Below are 16,227 nucleotides of genomic sequence, written 5' to 3' on the forward strand. Positions count from 1 at the left end.
AATGAAAGCGGGACAAAATTAAAATATAGGTTATGAACAAAACCCACATTCTCTTTTTGCATGAGTGGCTAATTGGGATAATTTGATTATATAAATGTTTTGTGTAATTATTGTAGTTCTATTGTATGGATTGTGTTTTGTGTGTGATGTTTCAGGTGTCCTGATTGGATGTTTCTTTAACCCTGTTTTTCCCTTTTGATGTGTTTTTTTTTTAGAAAATAAAAATGTAATAACCTAAAAAACGAAACTGAGGTGTATATTGCTATGAAATTGCATAATTGGCTAGCAGGCCTCCTTTTTTTTGTTCTAATATATTCTTTTATCTTACAGTATATTATTTTTAATCTATCTTGTATTCCCTTCCTCATTAGCAGAACTTGGGGGGGGGGGGGGGGGGGGGGGAGTCTGCGAGTGCTAGGGCTATATATTTTTTTGTATTATTTGATATTATTTGATTCCAATGATGTACCGGTGGCTCGGTATGCTGCTTTACTCTCTTGGGAATGTTATCCCATTGTAATTGCCAGATGCCTGAAGAAGGTCCATGACCGAAACGTTGCCTTTATAATACAAGTTGTCTTTATTGTGCAAGTGTAGGCGATGTGCGCGGCATTCGATTTCATTCTACACGTCTGCTACTTCAAAAGCCTTTGCCTCGCCATCTCACTACCTAATTCAAATGGGGTACCACAAAAATAGTGTCTCCCTCCATCTGCAACTCTACGTTCATCAGTTGTTCAATTGTCTAAAAAACATAATACAAAAATCAATAATGCCTGAGCCTTGCTGACCATCTACTTTTCCACCTTCAGATGTGTCACTACTTCTCATAATCACAAAAATCTTCTCCAAATATTGGCCTGTAGGCGGCGCAGGGCCAGGCTGGGGCCCCACACAGTATAGGTAGTGCAGAGCCGCGAACTTCTAGTCCCTCTGTTATAGAAGCCATGGGTGTCGCTGTCCACTGGTGGTGGTGCTGAACCCGTCACCAGTCGATGCATGTGAAGCTGTCCATGGTTTATCCACTGTATTGTGACTTGGAACCTGTTTTCCTGTGTCATTCAGATCCAGCTTGTCTTACAGCTTGCTTGGCTTAATACGTTATTCTTATCATTCTTATCAGAAGGGTCCTTCGGCTTCGGGAGTGCTCTGCCCACTCTGCACCAAGAGAAAGCTAGTTACAATAACAGAGTTGTTGGCCCCATCTATGGACTGTTACGCTATGCAGGTTGAGAGATTCAATGGCACACTCAATGGCACACTCCTCTGGTTAACAGCATCAAGACTACCATTATGTACCTACAATACAATTACATAATCTCCCTGAAGAGGGATATCTGCTTCTGAAGACACTGGAGGATTATAACCCATATAGAGTTACAAATTCAATGCTTGACAAAGACCTTTTAAGTTGACATGCCATTGAAACGAAGTAAGCCCCAATAAGATCCCTTTAGCATTTTCAAAAAGCCAATATTACCAGGCAACAAATACAATTTAACCAGAAAGCACATTTTGTAAAATGCAATTGGTTCTGGGACTTACACTTTGACTTTGAATTATGCCCAGACACAAATCTCTTCTCTTGGTATTACTCACATGGCTGAGACTGTAAGGCAACATTGGGGTTTGTGTTGGCAGCAGCGGCGCCGTGCCTAGCCCAGTGACAGCAGCAACAGTGACAGAAGGGAAGGCTGGCCATGGTGCCACCTGGCAGTGATCACCGAATGGGACCCATCACTGGCCCTTGACTGGATGATGTACGAACAAGACCGGCTTACACAAACTCCTGGCCCTGACTGTGTCTGCACGTCCCAAAACTCAAATCACCCTGTCCCTGGAATTGACATGGGGTAACAGCCTGGCACCATAGCCAGTGCAAGACAATGTGTATCTCTGCCAAGGGAAAAAAAGTACACTGTAAGACAAGTGCTTGCGGCCTCTAAGAGCATCGTTCTTAGATGGCGCTGAGACTGAGGTGAAGCTTCAAAGCAGACACAAAGTGTCTCTCCAGACAGCTCTAGATGAATATTTGGCTGTTGGTTTCCTAGAGTCTGACCCACCTGCAGTGGTGGAAAGTAACAAAGTTCATTTACTTAAGAAATTTACTTGAGCGACAATTTTGAGGTGATTTTACTTTACTGGAGTATTTCCAGTTACTAGTACTTCTATACTTTTACTCCACTACATCTCAGGGTTCAGATATTGTACTACAATTATTAGAAACATTTAGTTACTAGTTACTTTGTAGATTTAGATTAACCACTTCAGCCCGATTTAAACTTTGCCTATTTGAAAATAGACGATCTACAAGCTCACAACGTGTCACAAAGCAACACCTTGTGAGGTTGAAGATTGACTATTTTCAAAAGATTTTAATACCTTTTATACCTACTGTATGATACCTTGTGAGACAGGACATACTACATAATGAGTACTTTCTACTTTTGGTACTTTAAATATATTTTGCTGCCAATACATCTGTACTTTTATAGTCAACTTTTTATAAAATATTTTCGAAACATTATTTTTATTTTAGCATCCGTTTTTCAAGAAAAAGTTGACTATAGCTCCTTTAAGTAGATTTTGATTTTTCATCTACATGGCTACATTGATACTTTTACTTTCTTTTTTTTTTAAGTAAAAAATGTGAGTACTTCTTCCACCGCTGCCCACCTGACATTTCCCTCCTCCGCCAGCCTAATTACAGTAGCTCCCTCCCTCCATCTGTCCCCTCTTCCCTCCCTTCTCTCTCCTCCAGAGTGTGCTGGTTGAAGACAGCCCATCAGGATGAGTCACCAGCAGCGGCAGCGCGGGGGTCAGCCTCCGCTACGCTGTGGACAGGTGCTGAGGAGAAATGCCCAAGTGCCAGCCCAGGTGCTGCATTTCCCATGCAAATGCGGGGTTGTTAGCGGGGGACACATGCCTCAAATCCTGTGCAACGCCATTTCGTGTCCCACCACCCCCATCCCACCCCATGTATAAACTAGGGCATTTCACCGAATATTCGAATATTCGAATATCAAAGTCACTATTCGACGTTGTTCACCGCAGTCGAATATTCGCTTTTTTTTTCTCTTCTTTTTGCTCTTTAAAAATATATAATTTATAAAGCTTGAAGAATGAGTTGTCGATGGTTCTCAAACCTTTTTAGGCTGTGACCCCCAAAATAAACATATTTTAACTGGGGACCCCCATCCTGACAAGCACTTGGAATTGTAGGTATTAAATTTAATGTGACTTGGTTCCGCAGATATATATTGTGAAAATAGCAGATCTACATGCTCACAACGCCTCACAACGCCTCGCAACGCGAGGCGTTGTGAGCATGTAGATCGGCTATTTTCACAATGTTCGCCTCTTGCTTACTTAATATTTGACAGTTTGGCCAGTCCTGTCGAATATTCGACTATTCGAATACTTTGAGGTCGAATAATTCGAATACTAAAAATCACTATTCGTGAATGCCCTAGTATAAACGTTGTTTTTTATTGTCGTGGGTGAACTACGATAGTATTTTACGTAATGTATTATGAAATCAATTCTGTTGTCCAAGCATTACGAAACATCAAAATAATAGGTTTGTGCATTGTGGACATTTAACGTTTAGATCCGTTTATTCATACTCACATGGCAGTTTATAAAACTGAAATACCGGTACATCAATATTTAGAATGTCCATGATTACAAATTTAGATCATCAAGAAGTAATGCTTGATGTTCCCTGAAATGTTTATAATAAGTCGCAAAAGGAGTAAAGCCATAAAATAACTTCTGGCAGTGCTTTATTTCTGAGACAGTTGTTGCAGTAGCTCATAGTATTAGCATTATATACTGAAAGTTACCATTATACTATAAACCATGGGTATTCAACTGGCGGCCCGCGGGCCAAATGCGGCCCGCGGGGACCTTCCTTGTGGCCCCTGGAGCAATTAAAAAAAAAAAAAAAAAAACGTTTTTTTTGTGGAGGTGTACGTGAGCATCATCTTACCATAATCACAGTAATCCCTAATCATATTCCATCATATTCAAGTGAAGTGACTCCAGTCAGAGCACTGCAGCAGAGTGGAGTGTGTGTGTCTGCGACCCACCTGATCCTCGTTGGGCATCGTTAAAAGCATCAAAGAAGGCAATTGTGTGTGCACTGTCAATAAGGTTGACATCAATGCCAGGTTGGCCATCACTATTTGTGATGTAGTTAGCACTAGGTTTTACCAAGAAAGCATGTTTACAGTTGTCAACTTGTTGAACAGAAATTAAGCACATAAACATGAAAAGTATTCTACTTGAAAAGTATTCTGCTTTGCATGTAGTTAGATGAAAATGTGGTTGTTTGTGAAAATGTAGTGAAAATGTGGTTGTGCCATTGTTTCAAGTGTACAATAGCTGGGGGGGGGGGGAGGGGGGGGGGGGGGGGGGGGGGGCGTTAGTGCGGCCCCCAGCCCCTTGGGTTTCTGTCAATGTGGCCCCCTGGACAATTTAGTTGAATACCCCTGCTATAAACCAACTATAAATCCTAAGTGGCATTTTTAACTCACTGCACAAACCTGACCTCTCACTTGGAATTGGCACAGAATCCTGATCAGTCAGACCTTTTTTAACTTGATACTAGACTGAATTCTACATTTTGTGAGAAGGGCCTGTCAAGAGTGGTGAAGTCTTGGCGATTTCAATGACCTCCTCCCAGTGACAGATAAGCAGGCCACTTAACGTTAAGCTCACACTAAGCTATCGAATGCCCTTTTGAAGATAGCAATCAATCAATAGATGATAAGCTCTATGAAGGAGGATTACAATTGGCCAAGCCTCCTTGTGTATTCACAAGTTCAGACTCCAAACTGATCTTAACAGTTAATTCTAAGTCAGTGGATTTGTCTTTGTATTATTGAACTGAAAAACTCGAGCTTCCTGATCAATTTGAGTTCAAGAGCCTGTGAAGAAGTCACACGATCAGAAAGAGCTTTCAGGAAATGGGAGAAAGAAATAAAGCTAGCCATAACGATGTTTCATGCTCACACAAGTATTTGTGTGAAATGTTGGTGTGACATGCTCCACCAGACTTTGCTAAACATTAGAAGATATACTAAAACACAAGGTATTGTACGAGAAGTGTGTTCAGTGTGTAATGTGTAGGGTGTACAAAAAACAATACCTACAGATACATTAGATATAGAATATACATGCAGAAGTCCGGCCAAGGTATATATATATACGTACTGGAAAAATGTATATTTAAAGTTTAAACTATGTGCTGAATGGTATCAAGTCTCAAAAACAAAAAAAAATACAAAAGAAGACAATCTTCCAGCTTTCATTAATAAAACTAGTCCATGGGCCAGACGAGATGTCGGTATCAAAAAGGTGGCAAATGTTATCATGCATTTTATAAAAGCTCTATATCAGTAGATTATATTTTGGTATGATAACCCTTTCTTAGACCCAGCTAAATTGGTGTTATCAGCCGCTAGAGTTGTTGTCCCATTAACTTTACATTACAGGAAAAAGAAGCTAAAAATTTATCTGCTTTAATTAGCATAACAGGGGTCTGGGGGTCCAACTAGGGGGTTTTCATGATGCTGAATCCATTGCAAGCATCTGTTTTGCACGAAAAACATCCGTGGGGCTAAAACGCCCCCCACAACAGTGTGAAAAGTGATGACTCATCACTAAACCATAGTCTTGTGGGACAGTTTTTAGCCCAATGAATGTTTTTTGTGCAAAACAGATGCTTGCAATGGATTCAGCATCATGAAAACCCCCTAGTTGGACCCCTCTTATGCTAATTAAAGCAGATTCATTTTTAGCTTTTTTTTTACATTACAGGAAAGTTAATGGGACAACAACTCTAGCGGCTGATAACACCAATTTAGCTGGGTCTAAGAAAGGGTTATCATACCAAAATATAATCTACTGATATAGAGCTTTTATAAAATGCATGATAACCTTTGCCACCTTTTTGATACCGACATCTCGTCTGGCCCATGGACTAAACTGGGTGAAACAATCCAAAGCCTTTAAGGCAGTCCTTCATATTGGAGTGATGACTGGATTGAAAGGCAGTAGGCATACGTTTGTTAGTGGCCACCCACTGTTCCGTAACTACTTTGCATTTAGAAGTCCTCAAACATATCAATAGCCAGATCTCTCCGTCTGGCAATGCGAGACTATATCAACAGGGTTCCTGTGCTAGAGTTTTGTGAAGTACATATAAAGTATGTTGATGTGGATGCAGGTGTATGGTGGTGTAGCAGGTAACCATAGACATGAAGACTTAACAGCAGGAAACTCAGAAGTGGCTCTAGTCACAAAACTTTATATCGTTAGTAAAACTGGAGTGAATGTCGTGGTGCAACAGAACATTGCAATTTTATATTGGCTTTGGGGCCAAATCCCTCTAAAGTGATTAGGATTACTGAGAACGGAGTTCAGCTGGTAAAGGGAATGAGAGGAATAATAAATGGGCTGGTCATGGGAAGCCCGGGTCAAATGGAGCGGAGAGGGTGATGGGCAGGAAAGACAGAACAGCAGTGTCAGTGGAAGAAATGTCTCAGACTCAGTGAAAACACCTGTCTCTCTTGGTTTGAGACAATTGGAAGAGAAAGGAATGCCGCTCACTTCAGGTGGTCAACCCATCTGGCATGCTGGCTGTCAGAACACCTTTGCTAATCTTTCCAATTCTCTACTGGGCTGCAAGCTCATATATTACCCGTAATGTCTGATTTATACTTCGGTGTGCACCGGTATTTGCCCACCAAACTCGGCCATTAACTACTGTATGTAGAAATGACCCTTTAATTATTTCCAGAGCAGCCGATGGAACAACAACAATAACAATATCATGGGTAAGATGGAAAATAAAATGAAGGGGGGAAAAAAATACACATTTATAATAGGCATGCTTTTATCTAATAAGAATATCATCTCTGCAGCCATATTTCAGTATTTTGCCTCTCAGTTCAGACATGCACTGAATACTGTTTTTAAGTGTTATTTCATCTCGTTTTATTTGTACTTGGCCAGGAGGTAATGACAGCATACTGGCATCAAATGCACAACACTGTTAGCATACAGGAGCCCTGTGAGCCATTAGGACACTGAATAATAAGCGTTTAGTGAGTCTCCACGTGGTTCTTTATGTGCTTATGACCAGCGGCGTATCTGTGTCTATACTGTAGTCTGGTGGGGGCCACATCACGCGGCTCATTCGACCCTGTCGGTGCTTCATAAAGATAAAGGGAATACAATAGTGCTTAGAGGTTGCTTTTCCTTAAGTGGAATCCTCCTACGTGTGAGTGTTGGGGAAATTAAAGGCTCCCCCATCTGTTTTAAAACGCACACAGCCTGCTGTTCCTCAAATGAAAGAGGACTCCAATTTAGCAGGAATATCCACTTCAGGTGCCGACGTGCCGACACAGCAACAAGGCCCTTATAAGTCCCATCCATCCTGACCTCGTCTGACAACGAACATGCACAGTCTGCACACGCATACACTTCCTGAGCACACACAAAGAAGACACAAAGGTTTGAGGCTCACACATGAGCTAAAGCATCCGTTCGTGTTCTATCAGGACCATTAGGGGCTAACTGAACATAATGTCGCTACTTTGCTTAAACAGGAAGCTACAACTCACATCAGCAGCTTTGTGTGGCACTCCGGGTAAGCAAAATGTAGCGTGGAATACGGTATGGTATATAGGGTGGTACTTATTGTGGCGGTATTCTGAAATGTAATGTGCACAGGATCTCCATTTGAACGTAGGGGTGGGCGATATGGTGATAATTATCGTTGAGACGATACAATGTCTCCACGATATGCCTTTTCAGAGATATCGTATGTATATCGTATGTATCGCCTTGTAAAAAATCCTGTTTAAATGTTAATACAGAGCTTCAATTTAAACCTGCATTTTAGTCTAAATCAGTAGTTCTCAAACTTTAAAATAGATAGATAGATAGATAGATAGATACCTTTATTATCCCAAGGGGGAAATTTAGTTGTCCAGTAGTAGCACAGCAGTATACAGTTATTTACAAAGTTACAGAGACGTAAGAAAGATAGATAAGAGGGAAAAGAAACAAAACAAAGACAAGAGCAGTACAGTACCAATAAGGGGAAGGTGCATCAATAGAGGGGGGCGAATAATATATAAGTATATATACATAAAATGTCAAGGTCTCCCCTTAACTCTGACCCTTACGGGTCCATTTGGTTTCATTTGTATACTGTCAGAGTTACATACTTGTAAAGTTTAATTTAGACCTCCCAAAAGGAACCCAGAGAGTCTAGTTTTTGTCAAGTAACTTGAAAAATAACCATAAAAACCAACATGAAAAAAGAATTGTGATAAAATTGTGTATCGTGATACAGCTTGGGAACATATCGTGATATTGTATTTTTCCATATCGCCCACCCCTATTTGAACGTGTCAACTGTTTCCTCATTACAGCGAGGAAACACCTTTGACCACGAATGGTCAAGAAATACAACATGACTGGCCATACTGTCCAATTCACTTCCTGTTTTATATAATAAACATTTTACAGCATGTTTCCCAATTTCAAGCTGTTCTTACTGCAGCTCACAATATGCTGTAAGTTAAATGACTGGTGGTGGCCTCCAGCAGATACCTGTCAATCTCAGTGCCAGTAAGCATTCTGCTTAAATTAGTTATTTTTCCCTGCAATGTGATAACCAGATGTTTATATCAGAAACGCAAGCAAAGATTTAAAGACAATAATCTCAAGGTTCTTCACAAAAGTAGCTAACAGAGTAATACATTTATGTTACAAATAGTTAAAAAGAAGGTGATTATAGATGAGTCTCCTTAGTTAAAGGTAGGGTAATTGATTTCATTCAATTCAAATAATAACAAAATGGGTCCATGTTCTGATAGTACTAGTTACTATAGTGTTTGGTCGATATTTGGACTTAAGCCTTATCCCCTGTGAGGAGAAAACAAAGGTTTATTTTTGGTGGAGGAGAGTGTCTATTGGTCCACCAACCTTTCTCCATGCTGCTTTGGGCCAGACTGAGAAGCTGTTGAGAGCGGGCCTCCAAGATCTGTTGGTGGAGTTTAACGTAGCGCAAGGTCCACCAGGGCAGCAGCTACAGACACACACAGACCAAATAAAAACAATAAACAACAAGAAGATAGTCATAGTAGTTATAATAAGCAAGGGTTTGGGTAAGTAAGGGAAGTGACAGAACAACCTGCCACCAACCATAGCTCCATGTTAATCATGACAGGATCATTCATAAAGTACAGTGCATGTCAAAATGCATAGGTGGTCACTGGTCGTACATAATTAACTCATATGCTGCCATTTAACAATACCTTCGTACTCTTTAACTGCCATTCGTCTCCATAGACTTCCATGTAATTCATAGTGCACGGATCATGCACACCCATGCCTAGATAATGCACCACGTGTGTCCACATTGCTCACAGCTTTCAAACAAAAAAATCCGAATGGAAATCCGTTCAGGCATTCATGAGATAGCAGCCATTATGTTTTACACTGTTGTGAGCTTGGAGGTCTGCTACCTGAGTTGTATGGGGGTTGTATGGGGGTTAAACAAGCAATTTCGCGATCGCTATCATGCCTACTAACGTTTTTGGGGTCCAAAAATAATATTTTGAAAAAAAAAAAAAAAAAAAAAATCTTTTTTTTTTTATTCACGGGATTCACGGGCGTGGCAGGGTGGGACAACGGGATTTTTAAGGGATTCACGTTTTTGGCAGTTAATGAGTTAACAAGTGGGCCTTGAGACACCGTTCACCACAATTGACGGCACTGCACACTAAGTTGATGCTAAGAGCTGGCTAAGTCTTGAAAATAGCCAAAATATCCCTGGCTAAGCCATATGCTCTTTAATGAGCGCAAGGACCTCGGTGCGAATACCACCCTTCATCTTGTCTCCCCTCTCTTTCCCTCCTTGGTTTCCAGCCTCTACACTGAAATAAAGCATAAAAGGCTAAATATAAATCTTAAAAATAAAGAACCAATTCCCTCGCTTTTTTCAGCCTACATCTGACTGCGACGCAAGCAGGCAGGGACATAAAGAACAGCTAGCAGCCATGTAAGCCACCCCACCATACCACCCCAAACTCTGTCAACCCTACTGCCTTACTCGTTCAGTGTTGAGAGCGCGTCGGTGAACCGTGTAAAATGCTTATTTGCGTATCGTGGAGGATATCTCTCGCCTCATTTGCAATGCAACATGACCCGTTCGCCGCTGCGCGTATCCATCCATACTGCGCCTTAATTGTCTGCCTTAAAGAATAAATGGTCGACTCGCTAACACGTACGCACGCACGCTGCCGTGCATTAAAATGCACATACATGCATAATGCGAGCTCGGAACCCTTTCAGCATACATAAACACCTGCTAAAACAGATGCTTCAACCTCCTCCTCCCATCTTTAGGCCAGATTTATACTGCGTGTCACTCGTCGAGTATAACGTCACTGTCGGGCAGAAACCTCGCATCTCCACGTTTCAAATTTGTACATTTCTTCGCGAAGTAAAGCCCTGCTTCATCATACAAGGCCAACGCAAAAAAGTAGTGAAAAGAGCAGATCTATAAGCACACAACGCCTCGCGGTGCGAGGCGTTGTGTGCTTGTAGATCGGCTGTTTTCACTAGTTTAAATCATTTTTAAAATGATAAATGCAAAACGGAACAGTTTTGGACACAAGATTTTCACCTGACAACGACGATAAATTATTAGCAATGGGTGAGGAAGGAAGGAAGGAAGGAAGGAAGGAAGGAAGGAAGGAAGGAAGGAAGGAAGGAAGGAAGGGATGAAGGAAGGGAGAAAGGAAGGAAGGAGGGAAGGCTATAATGATGTGGAAGGAGTGGTGTCAGCCATGGCAGAGGACACTGTGACCTTGAGCATGTCAGTCCAACTCCCTGACGCTCAGTGAAAAAAAGGTGTTAGCAATTAATTCCCCTATAGCTCATTAGCATTTAAAAGGCTGGGTGGAGCGCTGGGGGGCTTGCTTGCTTTCTGTACTCACCAGGACAAAGACTGTTGTGCCTGGTGGAAAACTCCATTCAAATGGTCATGCTTGTTGGGTTTTAATGGGCAACACATAATCACACACAAGCACCTAATACTTCAGTATTAATGTCCTGCCTGTACAAGTAGACATCCTTGGCTGTACATACATAGTTATATATCCCATTAGGCTAGTAAAACATTGACGACTGTGGCCACCTATGACCAGAGTAGATGTAACACACACACAAGCCTGTGTTGATGTGGGACGCATCATAATTCATAGCCTCGCCATTCCACCGTTCCCCCAACCAACGTTAGTATTCAACTGAGAAACCCACGTTAGAATGAATTTATCAACGCACCACGATCTGAGCAGTGACAAGAAGGCAGAAAGCAGCTATTGGATTTCCTGTTGTGTAAATGAACTAAAAATTAGGTGGTAATGGACAGGATGCCGCATTCGCTTGCATAGATTTGTGTGCAGTTCCCCGGGAGGAAAAAAAAAATCACACCCGTGTGAACTGAGCGGTGGTTTACCCACCAACCCCCCCCCCCTCCCCTTGGGCCGCAAAAGTCTAGAGTTCAGGCCGCTTTGTGTGTGTGTGCCTGGTCTGGCCTGGCCTGAAAACAGCGCCCCTCCCTTAACATGTGTGGTCAGAAAAGGTACTACACCACAGGCTTGAGGCTACATACGGACGGACGCACCCACATACATACACGTACGTCTACACACACGGCCACGTATAGGAGCGGCGTGACCACCGCTCAAAAAGTCTCAGACAAGACATTTCATCTACAAGCTCACAATGTGTCACATTGCAACATGTTATGAGCTTGTATAGCTGCTATTATTGCTGTTATTTTATCTTTGATTTGTATCCCCCTTTCTCCACAGTTTTTAGTTGCTATGTCAATTGATTCCTCACCGCAAACATTTGTGCGTTGTTACTGTTGTTGTATCCTACGGACTCACCTACCGGTGAGGAGCCCCCATTGGGATAAGAGCCTTCGTCCTACTCCTCCCACCCAACTCTCCCTGCTGACAGGCACCGCCCCAGCCCATATGATTACGTGCAGTGGACTTTTTAATTATCACACACCTCCCCGGCTTCCGTCCCCCGAACACGAACGATTGTGTTCGCGTAAACGCTCTACAAAGCTGGATTCACCACGTGGATTTGAACCCACAACCTCCGCCGTGGTGGGCAGGCACTTTACCACATGCACCACCCGAGAGCATTTTTGTTATTTTTTAAATGATTTAAGATTTTTGCACATCAAATGTTCAGTAGACAGACATTAGCTGAAAATGTGCAAGACTAGTGCTAGGAAAACAAATAAGAGCAAAGAGGCTAAACATATAATTAGATTCATTCATTACGTTTTGAATAGGGCATGGGATCAGGGGTAAGTAGAGGAGACACACTGAGAGAGCGGGGTCGACTGACAAAAAAAAGGTCTTACCTGGAGGCTGTCCATCTTGGCTGAGCAGTTGTTCAGGATGACCCGGGCCAGGAGGAGGAGAAAAGGATTTGCCACCAGGCTGTACACAGACTCCCCGTCTATAAGCAGGCTCTTGTGAAGTGCATCAGTCAGGTCCTGGGGCTGGCAGACAAGAGATATGGAGCTTTAGGACACTGGTTCTCAACCTGTGGGTCGGGACCCCCAGGGGGGTCCCAAAATTATTTTGAGGGGGGTCCCCCAGAGTAAGAATCCCGATGATGAGATGCCTCGACTTGTTTTTTTTTCTCTCTTGTGCTCTACTTATTAAATGAATTAAAGCCCATCCGACAACGCCTGTGCTACATTTGCGGTCTCTCATGAAGTCGATCTCCTCGGTCTCCCCCTGTACCCCATCATACTGTACGTTTACTGTCTGTGGAAGGGCTGCATTTACAGTAGGGCATTCACGAATAGTGATTTTTAGTATTCGAATTATTCGACCTCAAAGTATTCGAATATTCAACAGGAAATATAAATATATATATATATACACTGTATTTTTCATCTAATAAAAAATTGCAATTCTCGGTCTAGTAGAGACAGTTGCATTAGCTGGCTCTTCTTCCATCATCATGACACAGTTTGCCGACTGGCCGCTGTTTTTCACACTGGTAATTAGTTCCGGGAGACAAAACGTGACGCATGACATCAGTAGAGAGCATTAACCAATTCATCTACCAGGGCCCAGGGGCATTGACAACTCATTCTTACGACTTTCTATCTAGCCAAGCTGTATAAACCATGAAGACATAATAATATTTTTTTTTTAAAGAGAGAGATAAAAAATAAGCGAATATTCGACTTCGGTGTACAACGTCGAATAGTGACTTTGATATTCGATTATTCGAATATTCAGTGAATGCCCTAATTTACAGTATGGGCTCCTTTAAGTGACAGCCCGGATAAATCATCGCCTCGGCAGACATTTCTTAGACAGCAGAAACGTCCCTCTCCTCCGTGAGGTGTGAAACACACTGATCGGGCTCCGCTCGCCGTCACGCTGAGAGGACGCGATCTCCTCAACCCTGCATAATTGGGACCCCAGAGATGGTTCATTATCGGTGTGCTCTTCTTCGACCATGTCTTTCTGACCCACCCCCGCCCCGTTTCTGCTGTCACTTGGGTGACTCTATACAACCTCATTACCCAGAGCAAAGGGCGCCATGGGGTCACCTGTTCACAACATTCATCATACTGTGTCATGAAGCGATGAGCGCTGTGCCGTGTACTGTGCGTGTGCACAGTCACGCATGCACGCACGTCTCCCTAGCTTGGCTAAAGCAATTGTAAATTAACTCTCAAATAGTAGATCTCAAAAGGCTGTAGGTCAGAAAATGGTTTCCTGATGACTACTAATGACAACTAGTCATTTCTGTCAGCAAACACACTAAAGGTCATTTTGGGGTGAAGGTGTGGATATAATGTGGATTGTATTAACTAATCTCAAGAGGGAATATGTTAAACACTCCTCCCTCCCCCTTTTTTTTAATGAGAGAGAATTCTTCCCTCTAGTCTAGTCTATCTCTTCTATAGCCCTCCTCAGAATATGGGGATATTAGGGTTCAATACAAGTGGTTAATGTAAATACAAGAAAAGGTCTCATCACACAGATTTCAGAGACCCAAATGTAGAAACCTGTGAAATTATCGTGCGCGGGCTCGTCGTGCATGCGCTCGCGGGAGGCAAGAGCTGGATTGTGGTCATCTTTGTCGACTTTGTGAAATATCGCCCGGCGTTTACTCGCAGAGAGAGTGTTTTTGTGTGTCTCTCTCTCTCTCTGCCGCTTGCCCGCTACGTACATGCCGCCTGCATGTGTGTATGTGTAGGGGGGAAAGAGGGAGGGGAGGAGCAACTGCATCAGAATTGTTTTACCGAGCGAGAATACCCCCGCAACTTTCGGGAGAGGTCGGTGGGATATGGCTGTAAAATGCGTGTGAAATGGCAATTGTAGCATGTGGCGTGAGAAGAGGTTAAATTGCGTGAATCTCACGCTCAAAGCGCCAGACAAAACGAACAGTTTTGGAAACACAAGGTTTCCACCCGACAACAACGATATATAACGATATAGCATCTCCGTTAAGTCAGTTCTTAATGCCAAATTGTTATAATATGACAAACAAGATACTGTCCAGGAAACAGTGAAGTTTAGGCCTGCTATCAGGGAGGAAACCACCTGGCATCATATACTAAAATAGTTTCAGTTAGTGTGTGTGTGTGTGTGTGTGTGTGTGTGTGTGTGTGTGTGTGTGTGCGCGCGCGCACGGCCGCACGCGTGTGTGTGATGCATATATAGCCATTAGGTGGTAGAAGGTGCTCTGAAGGTGCTCCTCAGTGTTCACTGATCACAGTTTGAACGAGACATTTCTTTTACTGACGCTTCTTTGTCACTTCGAAACAGGTATCTTCAATTTTATTTCCATTGCTATCTAGAACATAGAGCTATTTAACACTATTTCAACATGAATAAATATATCACTTACAAGATGTTGATTGCATCAGCTGTATTTAGTAACAGTATGCCTATCTATGATAGGTATTATATATATATATATATATATATATATATATATATATATATATATATATATATATATATATATATATATATATATATATATTCTATCCAGTAACATCCATCCAATCCAGATTTTTCTCTATGCTATTTTGATAATGTATTTTTAAATTGTAATAAGGTAAGCAATATAAGCTTCGGCTTCAACCCATACCTTTTCGGCCTAATAGTCATCTTGTTGCCTAAATTGCACTGTATTTTCAGTTTTGTTTAAAAAAAATGTTTGACCGAAATAAATGAACTAAACTAACAGAGGGAGCTATGAGTGTCTCTTAGCAGGTGATCATGTGTGCAGGATATTCATTGGTCTTTAGAAACCTTAGGCGATTTTGTCCAAAACAGAAAAAAATCTGTCATATTTTTCATATTCCATTGAAATAAAATGTCAAATATTTATATGGGATTAAATATTTGAATAATCTCAATTAATTAATTACGAAGCATCTAATTAATTTGACATTTTTATATGAAACATTTTAACAAAACAAATCTTGTAAGGGGGTCCCTGGCACCAAATATCTTCAGTATAATAATACAATATGTCATGTTAAAACGTTTGTTTTGTCATGATCTTAGGTTTCATGACGATGGAGATTATGACCTCAACTGCTGTTTATCACAACAAAGAGGTGTATCTGCCTGGTGGAAACGGCTCTTTCTGGGAAAACTATGAATATGATGACTACAATGACAAAGACCCTGAAGTCAACAAATCCTTGATCGTGTCCCTGGTCATTTACAGCCTGGTCTTTGTGCTTGGCGTGTTGGGCAACGGTGTTGTCATCTGGGCGACGGGCTTCAAAATGAAGAAAACCGTCAACACTGTTTGGTATCTCAACCTCTCTGTGGCCGACTTCCTCGTTACAGCGTTCCTGCCCCTGAGAATCACAAAAACAGCTCTGGACGACCACTGGCCTTTTGGCAAATTCATGTGCAAAATGGAAGGTATGGTTTTCTTCATGAACATGTATGCCAGCATCTACACCCTGGTGGTCATCAGTGTTGACAGATGTGTACGTGTGGTGTGTCCAGTGTGGGCCCAGAACCACCGCAGTGTCAGAAAGGCATCTTGGGTGAGTCTGAGTGTCTGGGTGCTGGCCTTGGCTCTCAGCTCCCCTTACTTCATCTTTAGGGACACACAGCCCTC

At 42.0% G+C, this 16,227-nt stretch overlaps 1 protein-coding gene across 1 annotated transcript in view; it reads right to left on the reverse strand.

The window, feature by feature from the left end:
* ttc27 (tetratricopeptide repeat domain 27) overlaps positions 1 to 16,227 on the reverse strand; it is a 205,266-nt gene that overhangs the window by 175,937 nt on the left and 13,102 nt on the right. The window contains exons 4-5 of the mRNA XM_080740212.1: positions 12,470 to 12,610; positions 9,004 to 9,106 (exon numbers count right to left, since the gene is read on the reverse strand). Of these exons, the coding sequence (XP_080596338.1) occupies positions 9,004 to 9,106; positions 12,470 to 12,610 (244 nt within the window). The remainder of the gene's footprint in view (positions 1 to 9,003; positions 9,107 to 12,469; positions 12,611 to 16,227) is intronic.

The sequence above is a fragment of the Nannobrachium achirus genome (assembly GCF_963921795.1).
Source record: "Nannobrachium achirus genome assembly, chromosome: 13".
Classification (NCBI taxonomy): domain Eukaryota; kingdom Metazoa; phylum Chordata; class Actinopteri; order Myctophiformes; family Myctophidae; genus Nannobrachium; species Nannobrachium achirus.